The sequence below is a fragment of the Macaca fascicularis genome, chromosome 13, assembly GCF_037993035.2.
Source record: "Macaca fascicularis isolate 582-1 chromosome 13, T2T-MFA8v1.1".
NCBI classification, from domain to species: domain Eukaryota; kingdom Metazoa; phylum Chordata; class Mammalia; order Primates; family Cercopithecidae; genus Macaca; species Macaca fascicularis.
In genome coordinates, this window is record NC_088387.1 from 75,032,417 (window position 1) to 75,053,679 (window position 21,263).

Below are 21,263 nucleotides of genomic sequence, written 5' to 3' on the forward strand. Positions count from 1 at the left end.
ACCCAGTGAAGGGACCCGATGCAGACCTTCGCGGCCATCAGGGGCACAGTGGGGTCCGAGGGCCTCAACTTCACACACTCCCGCAGCAGGGACACGGCGTAGGCTGACTGCAGAAAAAACAGCAGGAAACACTGTCACTCACAGCCCTGGATCTCAAGGGCCCACAGTGGGGCGAGCTCCCCAAACAACCAAGCCTTGCTCTGTATCCCTTTGCTCTCAGGAGTCAGGAAGAGGGCCAGGGCAGAGAAATCCCTCCCTGGGCCTCAGTTTCCTCATCTGAAGATTAGAAGCTGTCACCCTTGCTCCTTAGGTAACATGATGACCGCTAACATGACAACAAATGGAAGCTCTCCAAAAGGAATTCAAATTTCAAGCACAGAAATTTTAGAGGTAGAAAGGGGCTCTCTAAATGAGGGCTGGGCACAGTGGCTCACACCTGCAATCCCAGCACTTTGGGAGACTGAGGCAGGCTGATCACTTGAGCTTGGGATTTGAGACCAGCCTCGCCAACATGGTGAAACCCCATCTCTACTAAAAATTCAAAAATCAGCCGGCTGTGGAGGCGTGTGTCCACACCCGGCTACTCGGGAGGCTGAGACACAAGAATCGCCTGAACCCAAGAGGTGGAAGTTGCAGGGAGCCGAGATTGTGCCACCACACTCTAGCCTGGGTGACACAGTGAGACTGTGTCTCAAAAAATAATAATAATAAAATAATAATAATAAATAAGGACTCCGGAGGCATGGCCAATGGCAGGGGTTGGGGGTCGTATAAAGGCTGGCGGAGAGGAAGCGGAGATATTCTAAACTGGCAGAGCCCGAGAGAACCTCCAGACAGGAATCTGAGGATCCCCCCAGGCTTCAGGGCTCAGACTGGACGTGCTGAGGACAGCCAAGTGTGAAGGAGGGCTGAGGTGGTGGGCAGCCACGGCCAGACAGGGATGTTACCAATAACAGTAATGAGAAGAACAGCAGCAGCAAACACTTATCCAGATCTTGGGATATGCAGGCATTGTCCTAAGTCTGGGGTTGACAAAACACAGTTAACAGGCCAAATCTGGCACTCTATTTTTGTAAATAAAGTTTTACTGGAACACAGCCATGTGCATTCATTTACATACTGTCTATGGCTGTTTTCCTGATACGGTAGCAGAGTGGAATAGTTGCAAAAGACTGTTGGGCCTGCAGAGTCAAAACCGTCTACTATCTGACCCATTACAGAAAAGAGGTTGGAGAACCCTGTTCTAAGTGCATTTTAAATACCAAGTGATTTAATTTTTACGCAGTCTTATGATGTAGATACTCTGACTTTACTTGGTACAGGTGGGAAAACTGAAATGCAAAGTTAGGTAGCTTGTTCAAAGCCACACAGCCTATGAATGGCTGAGCTGAGGTTTGAACGTAGCCTGGCTCTAACCACTACCCTACACTGCCTCTATGATGACCACTGTGGCCAGAAAGGAGGCCTGTTTCCTGTTTCCCTGCCCACCGCCCCCCCACCCCAAACACACACACACACACACACACACCCACCCACCCACCCACACACACACACATACTCTCTCTCTCTCTCTCTCTCTCTCTGGGCTGGAACCTTTTCCAGGAAACTCAGCAGTAATCCTCCCAGTGTGTACACCCCTGTACCTGTGTGACCTCCAGGTTTGCAGGTACCTGTGTGTAACTATGACAATTCCCATATACTGGGCCCTACTGTGGGCCAAGCAATCCCCCATTAATTAGCTCTCATATCCCCCCAGCTCTGGAGGTACAGAAGGAAATGGAGGCTCTGGGAGGCTCCCCTGTCCACAGCAGGGTATGAGCAACTGGCAGGTGCACAGCTAGGATCTGAATGGTCTGTGTCCACCCTGGACACCCCGCCTCCCTCCAGCTGGCCTCCCATTTTCCCCGCCATCTAAGGAAGAGCTTTTCTCAACCCAGACGTGATAGATTTCCCTGGGCTTTGACTCAGACTTATTAGGTCAACTGCAGGTGTCTTTGCCAAGGGTATGCTCTGAACCCAGTACTGGGCTAGGGGTTGTGGGGTCACTCAGGAAAGGGGATGAGGCCATGGCTCTTTCCTCAAAGGACCCCACAGAAAGGGTGGGAGAGACAACAAAGGCCACCACCCCCATGGCTCTCTCTGGAAACAAGAGGGTAGGAGGCCAAGCACAAAAGGGTGTTAGCAGGTGACCGGCTCCTGCAGGCTGGGAGACTCCACAGCGTACCCAGTGTGGGCGGGTGCCAGGGGGTATGAGGGGCTTGAAGGCACTGTCAGGCTATCTACCTCCTCCTGAGACCCTGCCCTGGGAACACCACTCCAAGTCCCTCCCCAGACCCTCCATCCACACCCTAGCAAGCCGCAGGCTTCTCAGCCTCCTTCTCATGGCCGCTAAACTCTGGATCCTTGCCATACAGGGTTCTCTAACCCTGACCCTCTGCATTCCACCCCCTTCCACCCCACCCCCATGTACACCAAAAAACGCTGCTATTTAAGGAGCCATCTGAGGACTCAGCAGCCGGAGCAGCAGCTTTTTTTTTGTCATGCTGGTTACCTAGCAACACAGCCAATGCAACTGCCGCACAGAGACCAAGAGAAGGAACGACCTAAATCACGCCACGGAACTCATCCATTATTCCTGCAGGTTCAACTGCCCAGACTCACCTTCTGGAAGGCCTTTCGGGCACAATCACAGATACAGGCCCTCGATTCCACCTTACGCTTTCAGCAAAGGCAAGGTCTGGCCACCCCTGAGGGCTGCCTGGGACAATCAGGCAGACTGATTTGGTGGGCAGGGTTCCCAAGGCGGGTGGAGAATGCTCTCCAGAACAATCTCCTGCTACACCGAACGCACAGTGTCTCCAGCCCATGGAGCCTCATGCATGAGGAACTGGCCAATCTCAACTCCCTGATGCAAGCCCACTCCTGGGGCCACCTTGCTGGTCTGTGAAGGAGCCAAGTCATGAAACCAGCTCCCTAGATGCTGGGATGGTGCCAGGCTGTGTCTGGATCTCTCTGAGTCCAGCTAGTCAGAGGCAGAAGACTCCTTACCTCCCAGGCTATCACGACACCTTTGATTGACTGGAGAGCTTCTAGGAGCCTCTCTCGGATTTAAAGCTAACTTGCATGTGCAGTTAATTTTTCTGAGCAGAAGTCTTCAGCTTCTCTTACCTCCTGAAAGGGGTCCATGACCCACAGAAGGGTTCGACTCACTGCTCTGGCCCTAGGCCTCTCCCACCTGTACTCACTGTCCCAAGATTAGACGGGTTTTCTGTGTTTCCCAGAGGTAGGAAGAACAGGCCCATGCCACTGTGAGCTGTCCGCCCAGGCTCCATGGAAGCTCCAGCCCTACCTCCTCCCGGCCCTGTCCCTACTACCCCAGGCTGACCGCTGCCTTCAATACCTTCCTGTCCCCATCCCCACTGCCAATTCATCTTTTCCACCCCCTCCACCATTGCCCACGCTGTCTCCTTTGCCTGCAGTTCTGTAGGAGGGTTTCTCTCACTCCCTAACCCTTGAAGGGCCAGGGCCTTGCCCTGTGTTCTGAATTCTCCCTGAGCCTCAACAAGACCCTGTTAAGCACAAAGCCAAGGAGATCATGCTGTGACTTCAAGATGTTCTGCGAGGTGTCCGATGTGATGGGGGAGAGTATAGAGGTTTGGGAAGACACATGCCCAGCAGATGGGGACAGGGAAGGCTCCCCAAAAAGCCTCTCCCCACAGTCAGGCTGCAGCACCTGCTCCTCTTCCCCCTCCCTGCCAGGACCTGGCCTGCCTCGGCTGCTGAGGCCCCGAGCTGGCTGGCACACCCTTCGTGCGTGGAGGAGGCACTGGCAAGCTGGGAGGGCCCTCCTGAGAGACGGCTGCGGGGCCAGAAATGGAACGTGGCACAGATGGGCCAGGGGGGCGAGGAATTCCCTCAGCCCCATGAAAGGGCTTTGGATATTTACAGCTCCTGGAACAATCTGCAAGCTCATGCCACCTTATTTCCTGCATTCATAGCATCCTCAGCCCCAACACCCTCAGAACTCAGCTCCAGAAAGGTTTTCCTTTCATGTCACTGCTTAAAATAGAGGCTTATGTAAGTATAATTCTGATCGGAGCAGAAAGCAGGGGTGACGGCACCGGAGCTGGGTGGATAGAGAGCGAACTCATGCCCGGTGCTCCTTGCTCTGGGTAGCATCCCGCCGGGCCCTGTCCCCATCCAGGTGCTCCTGGCCCCATACATCATGCAGTACTCCCTACAAACTCCCTTGTGGGTGCTGCTGCTCTGCTCCACCCTTTAAGATTCCCCCGAGGCAAGTCTCCAGTCCACAAGCAGGCCATTTCCTGACGCCATGCTCAGTGGACAGGATGAGAGCTACAGCCCACATGGAACAACGTTCCCTCCCCTCGATACACCTCATGTCCGCCACATGCCGTCACGTTATTAGCTCTTCAGCACAGAGGTTACAGTGCTCCCGTGCATGTACGCACGTGCAGAGAAAAGCATCCAGAGACTCACACCTGCACACCGGCATACTCATAGCTCACATGTGGACAGGAATTCACACAAGTGTCTGTGTAGCCCACCCCACGCCCCTCACTCTCCTGGAGGTTCAAACCAGCTGCAGGATAGTCCCCACCCTCTCCCCTGGCCAGAAAACCCCTCCGTCCACCTCAGCAGAGCCCCCTGAGGGTGAGTGTACAACCCCTAGCACCCCCTGGACCTTACCTTCCCACAAGCCACCATGGAGAGGGCCACCTGGTACCAAAGGTGAAATTCTCCAAACGCAAACTTCATGGCTCGCTCCAGGCACTGGGGAGGGGAGATAGTCAGCACTTACTCACCAGGGGTCCTCACACCCCAGCCACCCACACCCTTCCAGGGTAGTCACTGCCCAAGTCACTGCCTTTGGGAGGCTGCAGGAGGCCCGCACTTGGCTCCTGGGAGACACCCTGCAGAAACCCATTTCCTGCCTCTGGCATGCTGTGTGACCCTGCTCAAGTCTCCCACCCTCTCAGTTCACCTCCTTAACATGTGAATGGTCTCACAGGGTGATACCAAAAAGCAAATGGAGTAAGATTTGTGAAAGTGCTTTCAAAACATAGACATGCAATAAAAATAGCAGGGAACATTTATTATTACTGTGCATGGCGCTGTTCTCAGCCTTTCACATGCACTCTCCCCAACAACCTTGTGAGGTGGGTTCTCTAACTGCCCATATTTCACCAGTGAGGAAGCTGAGACTTGTACAACTTGCCAAGGTCAAAGCGGCAGAGCAGCCTGGCAGGGGAGGGACAGGTGAAGGGACAAATGGCTCCATCTGATTTCCTTTACAGACTGCCTGACTCTGGGGAGTGGGAAGGGCTGCATGGCCGGCCGTACCTCAGAGAGCATGACATACTGTCCCCTTCTGCCCAACGTGATGCTCAGGAGGTCATAGATGGCTGCAGCATTCTGCAAGCTCACTGCCCGGTCCTCCTCCTGCTCTGGCACCCGGCTCAGCACCACGTCTCGAGTGGCCTGTGGGTGGGACATTGTTTGGGTAAGAGTGAGGACAGCAGATAAGTAGGTGTCTGTCTTCGAGGGGCCCCCACCTTGCTGGCCCAGACACTATCACCTTTTTGCCACTGACCCAGACCAGAAAGACGGCCACGCTCTCAGAAACGGCCTTTTCTCATCTCCACAAAGGCTCTCTCCAAGAGAGAAAATCTTCCACCTTTAGCCCAGGTTGGGTGAGGGAGCAGTTCTGAGGGGTCAAGCTTCTGGTATTAAATTTGTTATTCTACAAAATTTCAAGCCTACAGAAAAGTTGCAAGAATAGTCTCATAACCGAAAACCCTTCCTCAATGTTCCTCTCTCTATAGAATTATTATTGCCCTTTATAGTCAGTTACTTTTTCTCATTCCAGGATCCAGTCCAGGATCATACCTTGTATTTGGGTGCCATGTCTCTTTAATCTCCTTGCATCTGCAAGAGGCCCTCCACGTTTCTCTCATGACACTGGCATTTTTGAGGAGCACAGGCCAGTCATTTTATGGAACAGTCCCTGGTGTGTTTGCAATTCTCATAATTACAGCAAGAGTTTCGGCTAAGATGTGAAAGTGCCTGGATCGGGTAGGTGGCTCTGCTGCTTGACGCTTGGTGGGGAGGTTGGGCTGTGGCCCCCAGTGCCCTCTTCTCTTCCTCTTCAGTCTTTCAAGTAGCTTTGACAAGGACATTCCCAGAGCCCCCCTTCCCTTCCCCTCTGTGTCCAGCCTGGACCCTCTCCAGGCTCCTTCCAACCATGGAAACTCTCCTCCGTCCCTCCCCAGGGAGAGCTTCCCCACACTCAAGAACTCCGCTCTTGGCATCCAGCGCCGAGGATTTCAGTAGCTCACAGAGTTGCCAGATGGCTGCTGGGGGTGGGGGTAGGAGAGGGAAATGTGCTGTATGAGTGGGAAATTCTGCCTAATTCCAAGAGGGGAGCTCCTCATCACCAAGCCAGAAGCCCCCCATCAAGGATGTGGGATTCTTTTGTTCTTTGGTCTGTGCAGGTGGTCCCACCCCTCTACCCACCTCTATACCCTGGGGACAACACGCAGGCTGGGGGCAAAAGAGACAGGCTGGAAGGGGAGAGACTCCCCCACTGCAGGGGTCATGGGCGCCTCCGAGCAGCCACAGGGCAGGGATTTAGGCAGAGGACACTCTGGGGCCAGAAACAGTCACATCCCCATCCCCACTCCAAGGGCTGTGCGGGAGCTGGGCAGAACTGTGCTCTGGGCAGATGCTGTTGCTGGCTGCCCCCAGCATTCTCCCTTCTCCTGCCCATTCCCCTCTGCCAAATGGAGCTCTCTCCTGCATCTCCCTCCCTCTGTCTGAGTCTCCTTCTGTGCAATGGGACTTGCCCTCCTCTGCTTCCATACACAGGACCTCAAGACCAAGAACTCAGCCTTCCTAACAGAATAAAAAGGAGCTGCCAGCCCTAAAAACCCAGATCTCCCTCATCAGAGCCACCCCATCCCTCCTGTGCAGCAAGTGGGCCTCATAGCTTCCCTTGAGCAGGACTGCTCTCCCCTCCTCCAGGTGAGGGGCTGGAGGCAGCAGCCCAAGCCCCTGAGGCCTCCAGACCACAGGCTCTGGGTGTGTCCCGCAGTGCAGGGCTGGAGTGTGTCCTCCTAGAGGCCTCCGGAAGCCAAAACACCTCCAAGACCCAAGGAGGTGACTCACTCTGGGGGACAGCTTGGTCACTGAGAGACTGGTGGTCAGGGGTTCTGATGGCTGCCCCGTTGCCACAGTTGGTGAGTGCTGCCCATGCCCCCATGGACTCAGATGGCCCAGGAGAGGGTGCCGGGATGCCCGGAAATCCCGGCAAGGCTGAGTTTTGGAGTCAGCCTGCGGAACAGGAGCCACTCAGGAGCTCCAAAGGGTTGAAGGAGAGGAGTGGAGAAAGAAGGTGCCAAGAAATCCCCCTCCTTCCCAGTGAAGTCCGCCCACACAGCCACCAACAGGAAGAGAGAAGAAATTCTAGGGAGAGGGTTGGCAGGAGCTAGTCCCCTGAGCCAACTAGGAATACAGCCCTTGTTCTATCCCTGGCAATGTACCGCCCCACTTTGCCACCTCCAGTAGCTCCCCAGCTCTGGCCATCCTGGGTGGGGACCCACAGGGGCGGCCTCCACCAGGCAGGAGTGGCTCGGGAGTGAGAGGATGGGGCACAGAGGCTCTGTCTGTGGGGAGAACAGGAAGGAGCAGCAGTACAGAATGCACATCCCCGAGTGGAAGCTGACCTGGAATTCTGGTGGGAGTGAGAGGTTCTGATGGCAGGGAGTGGGGACAGGCAGTCTGCAGGGGTGGGAAGCAGCTTGGCTGGACACATGCAGGGTCTGGAGACCCGCCTGCCTGCCCGTGCAGACCCATCTTGTTCAGGGGATAGTGGGCTGCAAGCCATCACTATGGCCATCGGGATAAAGTCTAAACTCCTTTCTGGGGCTGCCTAACTGGCCAGCTTCTCTCCAGTGACATGGAACCCCTTGCTGGTCCCTATAGTCACCATGGCCCATCTTCGGTCATGCTGCAGTTCCCTCTGTCAACCTGGACACCTTCTAGCTCCTCAAAACTCCATTCAGGACCACCTTCTTACAGCACCATCCCTGACTCATCTCACCAGGAGAGGTCAGGCCTCTCCTGTCCTTCCCCCACCCGGCCCATACCGCAGCCCATATGCCCCCATCTGGTTCACCAGTTCTTGCTCACGGCTAGACTCCTGGCCCCAGGCACAGCCGCACACACAGAACTTGACTCAACCTGCCTTCGCAGGGTGTGACACTCAGGAGAGAAAGATTCTGGGCCTGGAGTGGAAACCTCCCCCTGTCCACCCTAGACCTTGACCTTTAAGAGAACAGTGTCTGAATTTGTGTCTGGCAGAGGGAGGGGTGAATTTTCAGAACTGGGCGTTAATTAGGTCAGAAGAATAGGAACAGAAGAGAGGATCAGTCTAGCAGCAGCAGCAGCAGCAGCAGCAGCACAAATCCTCAGGCTGGTGATAGGCCCTCAATAGGCAGACAGCCAGGAAGGCTCCTTGGGGGTCCTACGGACTTGTGCGAACTGGGGCCTGTGCAAGAGAGGGCTGTGATTCCCCAGCCAGAAGTGGAAGTGGGCTGAGTGGTTACTATGGCTTTGGGGCAGGGCCAAAGTGAAATAGTCCTGGTGGTTGCTGGGCAGTGCCTGTGTGTGTAACCATGGCAACAGGGCGGGGTAGGGGGAAATGGGACAGAGAAAAGGCAGGCGTGGGGGCTGGTGGGTAAGCCACAGCAGAATAAAATTCATGTGCAGCTCAGGGGCCAGGGCCTCAGACACTATGGGAGCATCAGTGCCCTCCCAGCACCCCCAGCTGTCCTGCTCCCTCCTCCCTGGCTCATTGCCCTGAGGCCACATGGTGTACCGCCATGGTCTGGCAGTAGCTCTGACCTAGTCCCAGCTACATTCTTTCCCTTCCACCATTGAGGTGGCCTCAGACCTGCTTTCATTAGAACATCCTCTAGATCAAATGCAATAACAGATGTGAATGCACTTGTGACCTTTAAAGTAATACATGAACACTAAATCTTCTCACCGTCTCTTTCTCACTGTTCTTAGAATATGGCAGAATATTCTCCTCTGGTTTCTCCCTGCCTAGTGTGCACTGCCATAATCCCCACACCCACCCCAAGGCTGCCCAGTGCTGGGGATGCACTGCTCTGTTTAATCCATGCATTTAATCCCAGGATTTAAATCTAGCGCTTGTGTAGTTGTCCTGCTCCTAGCCTTTGTCCTGGCTGTTCTCCTAGGGTAGCCCCTCCTAGACTAAAGAATATTCACTGCAAGCCCTGTGGCAGGTCAGAAGAGGAGAAGCCAAAGAAACCACGCTAGTCCCCATACACCCATCACCCAACAGCTCAGCACTGCGAGCATAACACATCTCTGGTCTTTGACCAAGTATCCATGAAGCAAATACGGGACCTTAGGGAAAGGCCTCAGGCAGGCTGGCCCATGAGAAACCTAAGGCAGGGACTACTCTTGGTCAAATAGCTAGCCCTATGTGTGTGACACGCATTACTTTTTTTTTTTTTTTTTTTTTTTGAGACAGTCTTACTTTTGTTGCCTAGGCTGGAGTGCAGTGGCTCGGTCTCGGCTCACTGCAACCTCCGCCTCCCGGGTTCAAGCGATTTTCCTGCCTCAGCCTCCCGAGTAGTTTGGATTACAGGCACCCGCCACCATGCCTGGCTAATTTTTTTCTATTTCTAGTAGAGACAGGGCTTCACTATGTTGGCCAGGTTGGTCTTGAACTCCTGACCTCAAGTGATCCGCCCACCTCAGCCTCCCAAAGTGCTGGGATTACAGGCTTGAGCCACCGCTCCTGGCCCACATTACTCTTTTAGAAGCTGAATTGTCACATCCACCATCTCATCTGGCCTCACAGTAACCCCATGGTGGGGCAGGGATGAAATCACTGACTGCCCCCCACCCTCTGCAGATAAGGACACTGAGCCCCAGAAGGTGAACTACCTTGCGCAAGGTCCCAGGGAGCTGAGGCTGAACCACCCCCCGTTCCCTCAGTCGGCCAGTTTGGGACCGCTGCGGCTTGCCTGAGCTCTAGACGCCTGGGGCTCCTCTGCCAGCTTTTTCCAACCTAGTAAGATACAAGACCAGTCCTGATCCTTTGGTGGCTGTAGCACCACAGGCAGCACTAACCTCTCCTTCTGCCCAGCCCTGTTTCTCCTCTCTAACTCTGGTCATAAACAGGGCTCCAGTCTAAGAGAAGGAAAGGGAACTACCATGTGGAGCACGCTCTGTACCTCTGTACGGCATCTCAAAACGCTCACAACAATCTTCTGTGTACTCTCAGCCTATTCTACAGGTGGGAAGACTTTACAGATAGGAGGCCAGGTAAGCTTTCCAATGCACACGAGACAGGGGGTTGGGACCTAAATTACAGCCTAGACATTCTGACTTCACTTCTGGCTCCTTCCCTGCCTCCAGGTACCTCCGAGGAAGTGTCCAATAGCCTCATCCATGCCGTGAGAGGCCCTGGGCTGGCTCTGCTTATAAAAGAACTGAAGCAAAACACAAGGTCAGGCTTCCCCCATCAGGCCCTGGGTGCTGCTTCTCTGCAAAGAACATGCTCCTTGGGCAACAAGTCCAAGCAAGGCCCTGATCAACCCCATTCTCAAAAACAGGCTCTCCATTGGCCAAGGGACAAGGCTCAGGGCCTGCTGCTGCCACCCCCACCCTCTGCAAAATTACCCCGGAAACAAGTCTCCTGGCAGCATCTGTACCCAGCACCCGCCCTTTCCCTGGAGGACACTGTCATGCTCCCCCTGTGCTGTCGTCCCCATCAGCAGACATAATTACCACTGGCTCTTGAGCTGCCAGTCCACAGAGCCAAGAAATAACATGCTCTGTGACACGTCCCATCCACCCAGCGACCCAGGCCAGGCCCATACCAGCCTCCAAGCTCCTGCTGCATCAGGCTCCTGCAGCAGAAAAAACAGCTCTTTCCGCCAGTTAGAGAGAGGCTCTCCCACCTCCACTGAACCAAGGGCTCTAAGCTGGCAGTGTTATCAAACCCTTCACCGCTTCAGCCTTTAGCAGAGCAGGGCCTTGTGTTGGAGCAAACCAGATCCCAAAAGCTGAAACAATCTGTGCTCATCTGCTGAATCCCTGATGGAATCAAGCCCAGGAAGCACTTTTTGTTTTGTTTTGTTTTTTTAACTGAATGGCATCCTTAATCCAATTTATCTCCCAATCAGACCTGAACATAAATGTTTTCAAAAATGACTAAGTCAGGATCAAGTATTTATCAGGACAAAATGAGCACATATTGAAGAACCAAAATGTACCAGGCACCTTCACGTTCATTTTCTTATTTAATCCACCAAAGTCATACAAGAGAGACCTTATTAGCTCCATTTTACAGATGAGAAAACCGAGGCTCAGAGTGGTAAGAAACTCACCCAGGCCACATAGATTGTGAATGGTAAATTCAAGATTCAAATAGCCAGATGCCCAGCATTGGGCATGGCACAAAGTCTGTTAATCTGCAGAGTCCCAGGACTCAGAGACTTACCTATCCACCCCACTCTCTCAACACCAGGGCTCTGTACCCTTTCCATTTCTAAGAGCAGCAACTTGTTCGCTAGCGAAAAGAAACAGGGATCCAAGGGTTCAGTTTACTTTAGCACATATTTTTATGTCCCAGATCAGTATTTTAGAAATAATAAAGATTCCTGTATCTCCTAGTTCCCCAACTGTTTCAGAAAATCAGGCTGGTTTGATACACAGTTCTTTCAAAAACAAGAATTTACATTTGAGGTTCAGCAGACTGGGATCATTCCTTCTGATTTGGGGACCAGGATTTCCTCCACATCCCTGGGAACAAACTGCAGTAGACGGGAGTCCATTTGGGACAGGAACTATGATTGAACAATTAATCATTGTCTTTACAATGCTGAGCATGGTCCTGCATGCTGTAGCTGCTCGAACAAGATTAGATGGATGGATGGTAGGTGGATGGATAGATGAGTAAATGAATGGATGGATACATGGTGGATGGATAGACAGATGAATGGTAGGTGGATGCAGGGTTGGTAGGTGGCTGGATGGATGAATGGGGGATGGATGGAATGATGGGTGGATGGATGAATGATAGGTGGATGAATAGGTGGATACATGAATGGTGGGTAGATGGATGGATGAAAGGGTGGTTGGATGAATGGGAGGTGGATGGATAAATGGATGAATGGGTAGGGGGATGCATGGTTGGTGGTGGGTGGGTAGATGGATGAATGAATGGGTGGATGGATGGATGGTGGATGAATGGATTAATGGGTGGATGGATGGATGGTGGATGAATGGATTAAGTGGATGAATGAATGGTGGGTAGGAGGATGGGTGGATGGAGAAATGATGGGAGGGTAGATGGCCAGAAGGATAAATGGGAAAGTGTGTAGATAATGGATATATGAATGAATCAATGATAAGTAGGTGGATTTTTAAATGCCATTTTGGCCCCAAAGACTCAAAACTAGGTCTAAAACACAAATCATCTTCAACCAGTTATATTTCATATCCTCCTTCCATTCCTGTGAAAGCATTAGTAAGGTTTCTATTTACCTCTGGAAAGACAAGGTCTCCCTCATTCATTCTGATCACACATAGTCAGCTTGTAATAAAAACCATATCCAAGGTAGCAGCCCCATACCACACAGCCAATCCTCTGAGTTCCAAACCACAAAATAAGGAAGCCTGCAAACACTGCAAACACTGCTTCCTGCAGCAGCTGCTCTGGATGTCCTGGAGGTGGAAGCAATGAAGATGATGCCTCCTGGGTTGGCTCTGCGGGAAAAGCTTTCACTGCAGCATAACACATTCTGCAGGTATTAGGAGAACCTAAATAGCAGCCAAGGCCAACAGCTGCTGTTCTAGAGGTTTCTCTCCAAGCCCATCATTTGCAGCCAAACCCAGACAATATCAAAGGGGGATGAGGAAAACCCTACAGGTGCATGGAGGCTTGGGGTTCAGCTGAGTGGTATCAGGGCAGGAGCTTGGGAAGCTGGTAGAGTGGAACCCATACCCTAGTCCTCTCACTGTTCAAGAATGAGACTGGAAGGAAGGAGAATTTAAAACAAAGGCAGGAGAAATGGCAGGTCTGGCCACTCGGAGAAACCATTCCCGGCCACAGAGGCCAGATCCAGCACCCGGGGAAAAGGTCACCGCAGACGAAACACTAAAGCTAAGCACATTGCCAACACTCTCCCCCAAATCCCTCAAGTTTCTGAATGTCTAACAGGCTGGGTGTAAGGGGAAACAAACCAGCCAGCCCCACAAGAGGCGCCTCCTCCCAGCCTCAGTGCAAACAGTGTCTGGGCAGTGCCTGTTTCCTGTGCCACAGGGAATCTCCCAGGACACCGCCTGGCCAGCCAACCCAGACTCACCCACCCTCTAACCCCTAGTCTCTGAGGCAGGCTGCCAGCCACACTGTCGTGCAAAAGGGAAAGAGCTGCTTGAAAGAGAAAGCATACTCAGGAAAACCCACCTGGCTCCAAGCATGGGCCATGTTTCTGTGAAAGGCCATTCTCTGCTTGGAGGGTTTGGGAGTGGGTGGACAGCCTTAACTGAAAGGCATCTGAACTCTGTCCTGAGGACTTCGATCAAGCAGAGGCTACAGAAAATGACTTGGGAAGACAAAGACCAGCCTCGCTCCCTACCAGGAGAAAAATTAGGACCATCCTTACCCTGACAGGCTTGTCCCTTTTACAAAGCCCTCTGATCCCCAAAGTCACCTCCCTGGCCTTTTACACTTGAGAAGACCAGGGATCAGAGCAGTGGACAAGGGAAGCACCAGGATGGAAGTCCAGGAGCCCTGCATCCTGGGGCTTGGAAACTGCTGAGGGAGAAGGACATGTTTGAGTCATGGCTTCAAGGCTTATTAGTATACGACCTTGACCAACAGCCATACCTGTCCTGGACCTCACTTTCGTCATCTGTAAGATGGGAACATATAGTATTAGAGTGAACTTTTATGAAACTGTTGTTTTTGTAGGTCATAAACAATTGAAAATTAGGCAATTTCAATTAGGTGAACATAATGCTCACCTAATCAGCTTGGAACCTCCCTGGCTGAGAAAGGACCTAACAGATGACCCTGTTTTCAGCCTTTTACCACCTACCTGTAAACTGCACTGGAAGCCTCAGTACACAAAGGCTACAAAACAACCGGTGTTTAGGCTGGGTGCAGTGGCTCACGCCTGTAATCCCAGTACTTTGGGAGCTGAGGTGGGTGGATCACCTGAGGTCAAGAGATCGAGTCCGGCGGGGTCAACATGGTGAAACCCCGTCTCTACTAAAAATATAAAAATCAGCCAGGCGTGGTGGCGAACACCTGTAATCCGAGCTACTCGGGAGGCTGAGACAGAAGAATCACTTGAACCTGGGAGGCAGAGGTTGTAGTGAGCCAGGATTGCGCCACTGCACTCCAGCCTAAACAATAGAGGGAGACTCTGTCTCAAAACAAAACAAAACCAAAAAAAAACCCACAAAAAAACCCATGTTTCCAGACAGGTGATTCCAGTGCAGTCTCACTGGAGGGTGGATGTGGTAAAATGGCGGAGAGGGGATGGGAGTACTGGTCTGTACAGGATTCAGTCTGTGGTCAGAGTAAGGGCCCATTTTTAAAAGTAAAAAGCACACTGTTCTCCCATGAAAATCAGATGTGGCACACGGTGCCTCTTATCTCCACAGCTGCTAACCAGTGAGATGGCCCCTCCCCTGGGCAACCACTTACCCACCTCACAGGCAAACATTTTAGGACAACACCCTGGCCAGCTGGCAATCCCATCCAAATATCCACACCCTACACAGAAACTCTCAGATCCAACACGGACCAGCCCCAGCGGAGGCAGGATGCAATCCCTCTGTCCCACAGCCCAGTGCCTGCTCCCATTTGCTGGGAGGCCTGAGGCACCAGAGGTAATCTGATTACCAACGCTATCTAAGCAAGCCCTGGCATCGCAAGGTCCCAGACATCCAAGGGAACATTCATTTCTGGCTGTTCAGGGATCCTGCTCATGGGGTCTTGGTTTCTCAACCTCCGCATCCATACACTGCTCTCAGATGCATTGTTTTTTAAAAAACCAATTTCTCAACCCGGTGGTTCCCAGCTCACCAGCTCTGATGGGCCCCTTGGTTGGAGGACTTGGACCTGACCATGTAGATGACTTCTCTGTGCTTGGCTTCTGCTGCTCCTGTCCCACTCTTCCTGTGCCCTCTTTGGACAAGTCCAGTCCATCCTTCATCTTACCACCACCTCAACCACACAGCCACACTGCACTCTCCTTACGCTGAGCCTCCAAAGTGCTTAGCCCTGGGCAAACATTCCTTGGTACCATGGCCACCATATGTGCACATGCATGAGTGTGTGCGTGCATCCACATGGGTGCGTTTGCCTCATCTTCCTGCCTAGGACATGAGCAATGGGTCCTATAGAAAAGTCTAAACAGCCAACTTCACGTGTGCTTTGTCTAGCACAATTCGTCTTCTGCTCTGTGTTCTTTTCCCATAGCACTCATGCGTGGACACCCTGCATATTGTAGTTTTTGATTAATTATTTACTGCATGCTTCTCTTCACTAGAATGTAAGCTCATGAGGGAAAGGACTTTTCTCCATTTGTTTGCTGCGGCATCTCTGGCATCTAGAGTAGGGCCTGGCACAAAGTAGATGCTCAATAAATAGCTGTTGCGTGAATAAATGAACTCCTTCCACGCTTACCTTTGTGAGTACTGTTATCTTACAGGGGAGAAAACGGAGGCTCAGAGAAAATAAGTGATGTGCCCCAGCCCTCAGCTAACATGCAGAACTGGAACCTGATTCCAGGCTTTCTGACTCCAAAGTGCACATTCCTTCCATTCCCTACCTGCCATGTTCTCGTATCTGTCACGGCACCCAGCACACAGCTATGTAACATTTTACTGTGACCTTGTTGATGATAATTTTTTTAATCCCAAAAGAGGTGGGTGTGGCTCCAGGCACTCAGTCTCTACTTGTTCGGCAGCAGAATGCAGGCCTCCAAATGAAGCCTTCTATAGCCAATCCCAAACCTAATGAGCAAGACTTGCCGTATGGGGGCCCAGGGCCAAGAAGCATCTACTTTAGGAGTATCCCTGGGCGACAGAGTTTGGGTAGGTCACGGATGGCCTGTACCTGGGCCCCACAGCCCTTCCCCACAGGGTCAGAGGGCCACAGGCCGCTGAAGGACATCCTGGAGCTTACCATGGACTCGCTGATGAGGAGGAGCAGGAGGGCTTCCTCGATGTTGTCCTTGGGACAGTAGAGGCTGAAAGACACAAATGACAGGCCTGGCTAGAGCACGCACCTCACCAGACAGCACCACTGACCCACCATGCCAGCCTTCTGCCCTGGAGTCAGCACCAGCCCGGTAAGGTGACCCCTTCCTGCATAATTCATGGGCACCGGATACCATATGCCTCAGAGTTTTGGATCTGAAAGGCCGCGGTGGGCGGCGGCCACTGGGCTGGAATAGTACGGACGCTCCTGGGGAGGAAACTTTCCTCCCAGCACCAGCACCGCAGGGAATGGCTGGGGCAACGAGCGACCCCACCTTCGAGGAACGGCACAAGTGAGAGAGGTGTATCACACAGGACTACTGGGAAGACAGGTCACCTCCAAACGATTTCTTTGGCCTCCGAGTGCCTTAGAGGATTATCTCCACAACCTGGACCCCAACACCTGCCTTCTCTAGCTGATCTGGCTCCTGCTGAGACTGAGGAGGCTGCCTGGCAGTGTGCTGAGTGGAGACTGGAGGAGAGCATGGGGCGAAGAGAAAGCCACCAGTGGGGACAGAACCCTGCGCGAGATGTGAGACTGGTGAGGTGCAGCAGGGCAGGCAGAACTTACTTGTCTCCTTCATAGAGGTGAGGTTTCCGCAGGGCCTGCGTGGCGAAAGAATTCTCCTCCTTGCCCATGAATTCGGGCAGAGGGTGGGACAGGGGGCTCCAGTAGCACTCCTCACTCAGGGAGTGCAGCAGGACCCCCGCCAGGTGCTTGGCCGCCATCTGGCAGAGAGGGAAGCACTCAGACCCAGACACAGTGGTCAGCTCTAGCCCAGCATGACCTAGAATGCCCTCTGCCCATCACCCAGCTAAATCTGCCCCCCTTGCAATGTGCGGCCCTTTGGGTAGGCCCCCCAACCCCACTCCCAAGGGAGCCCCCTTGCTCCTTCAGTCCCTCCAACACTGGGGCTCCCACCCCTCTGCCGGCCTCAGACGGCTCCTACCTCATCTTTTCTCTTCTCTCCTCTCCCAGACAAGAGGAGTATTTTCTCCCTCTCCTGACCCCTTGGAGCCCAGCCCCACTCGGAGTATTCAGCAGGCCCTTGCAGTGTTGGGAAGAGCATAATGCCACAGGCACAGCAGCTCTCTCTCCCAGGTGCCTTTCTGATTATTTGACTGAGAATTAGAGCATGAGAAGCAGCTGTGGCTCTGGTTTGGACGAACGAAGGCCTAGGAGGGCAGGCCTGTGTTGGGGCAGGCAAGCAGGGTCACTGTTATTTATTAGGATTGCAAACAAATCCCTCAAAGTTCACATAGCACCTTGCTAGTGGTGGTAGCAAGTTTGTCAACACAGTTCGCCCAGGGAAGGGCTGGCAGTAGATCTGAAATCTGATTTAACATCGGGGCTATCTGCGGTGCTACAGGGAGAAGGAGGCTGCACATCCCTGGCTGCGTGGGAAAGGATGCTGAGATTGATTACCAACCTCTGCCATGAGCAGGCAGGAGACCTACTGCCACCCCTGCTTCAGAGGTTCCCTGCAAGGACTTCTGTTGTCTCCCACCAAAACTGACTCCTGAATAAGCCAGCACCGCCAGCACCCCACATTACCACTTTGAAGTTCTGAGTTGCTTTGGTCTCCACAGTCCGCAGCACCTCCCGGAGCTCTCTCATGCCCTTCACGATGTTCCTGGTGGGAGGACGGCAGAAGTAGAGTTGTTACCAGCCTAGCTCGCAAAGAAGGATGCTCTCAGCACACCAGCAGATCCCAGGAGGAGCTGCCTGCTAGAGTTTTATTTGAACACATTCGACAACTGGAGTGAAAAGTTAGAGTTGTAACACCAGGACTTTAGAGGCCCAGGACATCAACAAAAAGGAAGGAGGATCCCTTTTCCCCTAGTCCCTTCCCCTCTTTCCCCCCCAGCAACTTGGGCTTCCAGTTTACCACCAAAGGGGTACCAAGATTGAGTATCTCAAACAAGGTGTGACCTTGGCCCAGGAGCCTTGGGCTGGTGACTTTCTGACCTGAGTCAGCCTCAAATTTTCCAGCTTCACTTGCTGTATCTGGTCAATGCTGGATTCCATCCTCCCCTCTCTGTCCCTACTACCATGACCCCAGGCTGGCCTGCCTCACCGTGAGCCTTGATGACCACACCAGCCAATCTCACCACTTCCAATCAGCCTTCTGTGCCTTGAAATAGTTTTAAAGCTTTTAAAAGTGTGAGCCATAGTGAGAAATACATCTCACATTGCAACCCAGTATCCACACATACTTCCCTGACATAAAACCGAAGTTTCTCGACACAATACCCATCTCTCCGATGTGCAATCAACACTGAGGTTTTCCATTTTCCTTCTCCCTCTACCCTCGTTTTGTAACATGCTGGCTGCAGCCCACTAAATAGATCTTGCATTCCCACTAACAGGTTGTGGCCTGCAATGTGAAAAACTGCTCCCACTGCGCCTTGGGGGTCTAGTGGATGCAGGAAGGTCACCTGGATTCTCTCAAATCCAGCCCTATAGTGGTCCCAGGGCTCACAGAATCCAGTCTAGGTCCTCAGCATAGCGTCTGAGGCTGTAGGGTCTGCCCCTCACCTTTCTCCCACCTCAGCCCCCAGCACTCGAGCAAGTCCTGTCTGAACGACCGCAATCCCCTATATCAAGTCTGGGCACTGGCTTCTTCCACTGCCTTACACAGCCTTTCCCCACTTCATCCTCCAAAAGCAAGTTTCAATGTCACCTCCTCCACGAAGCCTCCCCAGACCCCTCCCCATGTTGCCCTGACTGTTAATTCCTCTTGTGAAGCAAGTAAAACCTCTCAAGGTCATTTTCCACCTGCAGGTCTGACCACTGCACACTGTGGCCTCCTGAGGGCCAGGCACATCACTCCCACGTTCCTAAAGCTCTGCCCAGCAGCTCCTGCCACATAGCACATGCTCAGGAAAGCGTGAGGGCTGCCCTGCTCATCCGCTCAGGGGGTTCCCTGGATCACACCACACAAGGGAAAGCAGAGCCTGCTGGACAGCAAATTTAGAAAAATTAAGATTACAGAGGGTGAACAGCCCAAACTGGCAGCCAGGAAAGTTACATAAGCCCCTGCTTCAATTTCATGCACAAAACAGGCTCCTGGGGGCTTTGGGGCCTGACAGCCATGAAAGGACACATTTGCAGATCAAATCCCTCACCTTCTGGAAAGCTCTGGCCTCAGGACATGCAAGCAAAAACCGTGCAAACTATCAACATTACCAACACAGACCCTTGTCTTCAGAGTTGAGAATGGAGACTCTTGGGGTAGGATCAGAGTTACGATGACCTTCCCTAGCCTGCCAAGTGCTCTGAAGACCTGGGAGTGGCAAGCAGGACAGGGAACCTCAGCCTCCTTAGAGACCATCAAGTCTGGGTACCGTCTGTAAAATGAGGACTTCACTTAGCTCAGTGTCTCCCAGACATCTGTAGACTGCATACCTCATTCACCATGTTTACTACTAGCTGTCTGTCACCAGTACTATTATTTATGTCATACTTTTCCTTATATCTTTCTTCTTCTTTTAAGGTGAGTAGATAACTCACCTTCCCTTAATAATAACAGAAGTATTTTTTAAAAGTTAGTGTGCACATCACTTAAAACCACATTGTGTGTCACTAGAAGTACTCGTCCCACACTCCAAGAAATGATAATTTATTTTATTTATTTGCAGAGATGAGGTCTCGCTATGTTGCCCAGCCTGGTCTTGAACTCCTGGACTAAAGTGATCCTCCCACTTCAGCCTCCCAAAGTGCTGGGATTACAGGCATGAGCCACTACCACACCTGGACAGAAATGATAATTCAGACAAGAGGGCCTCAAAATGTGGTACTTGGACTAGTAGCATCCGTATCCCAGGGACTTGTTAGAAATGCAAATTCTGAGACCCCCACCCAGACCTGCTGAATTAAGGACTCTGGGGTGGGCCAGGTGTGATGGCTCATGCCTATAATCCCAGCACTTTGGGAGGCTGAGGCTGGCAGATCACTTGAGGTCAGTAGTTCAAGACAAGCCTGGCCAACATGGTAAAAACCCCATCTCTACTAAAACTACAAAAATTAGCTGGGTTGTGGTGGTGCCCGTGCCTGTAGTCCCAACCTCTGGGCCTATGGCCTGCTCCCCAGCTCTGGGTTATTTCCCGAGACAGAGGCCCCAGTGGAACCAAAGAAGCTTCCTGTGGGGGGCCCGGGCCTGTCCTTGGGCCTGGTTTATCTACCAGGAAGCCTGTTCTTCTGTCCTCTGTGGGGCTGGGGGCTGGCAGGAGGAAGGTGGTCGCAAAGCTGAAGGGTCCCATAGGCCAGGCCAGCTTAGGGGACAGCCCAGCACCAGCCACCAACAGAAGACAGGGAAAAGACAGACTGCAGTAAACTGAGTAAAAGGACAGACCTCATGAGCTCCCGGAAGAGAAAAGAACTGGCCGATTCTGGGATATGAGTCTAAGACAACCCTGGCAGCTGGGCCCAACAGCAGCAGGCTGAGGAGAGCTGGACTCCCGGGCTGCCTAGGGCCCTGTGGCCCAGAGGAGGCTGGCAGGTCCCGGGACCTGCTACCAAAAGGCCAAAGCCAAGAATGACTGTGGCCCCTTCTTCCCACTCCACCGCAAGGACTGTCCTCTCTCTGCATTGCCGAATGAGCTCAGCCTTTAGCCTTTACATCATCAACACTCTTGCACCAGCAGACTGGCATTACCTGGAAGCTTGGGAGAAACGCAGACTCTCCCCCAACACACACACACACACACACACACACACACACACACTCTCAAGGAATCAGCACATCAGCATTGCATCTTATGCATTTTAGGATTCTGTATCTAAAAGTTGTGTCTTTTTACTACTTTCAAATCTGTAAGGGATTCTGGTATATAAGCTCCCAGGAATTCTTTAGCAAACCAAATAATCACCTTCAGGGATGTTTTGGGTAAATCCCAATTTTTATTGAATGCCCTTCAAGAAA

The 21,263-nt window shown here is 52.6% G+C and overlaps 1 protein-coding gene across 15 annotated transcripts in view; it reads right to left on the bottom strand.

The window, feature by feature from the left end:
- Positions 1-21,263, bottom strand: part of TTC7A (tetratricopeptide repeat domain 7A) — a 156,944-nt gene that overhangs the window by 64,212 nt on the left and 71,469 nt on the right. For 9 of the 15 annotated variants that reach the window (XM_045369378.3, XM_065527627.1, XM_074011843.1 and 6 more), the window contains 6 exons: positions 17,894-17,972; positions 16,910-17,067; positions 16,265-16,328; positions 5,365-5,502; positions 4,711-4,794; positions 3-107 (listed from right to left, as the gene is read on the bottom strand). In XM_045369378.3, the coding sequence (XP_045225313.2) occupies positions 3-107; positions 4,711-4,794; positions 5,365-5,502; positions 16,265-16,328; positions 16,910-17,067; positions 17,894-17,972 (628 nt within the window). The remainder of the gene's footprint in view (positions 1-2; positions 108-4,710; positions 4,795-5,364; positions 5,503-16,264; positions 16,329-16,909; positions 17,068-17,893; positions 17,973-21,263) is intronic. The other 6 variants (XM_074011844.1, XM_045369377.3, XM_074011845.1 and 3 more) reach the window with 3 other exon arrangements.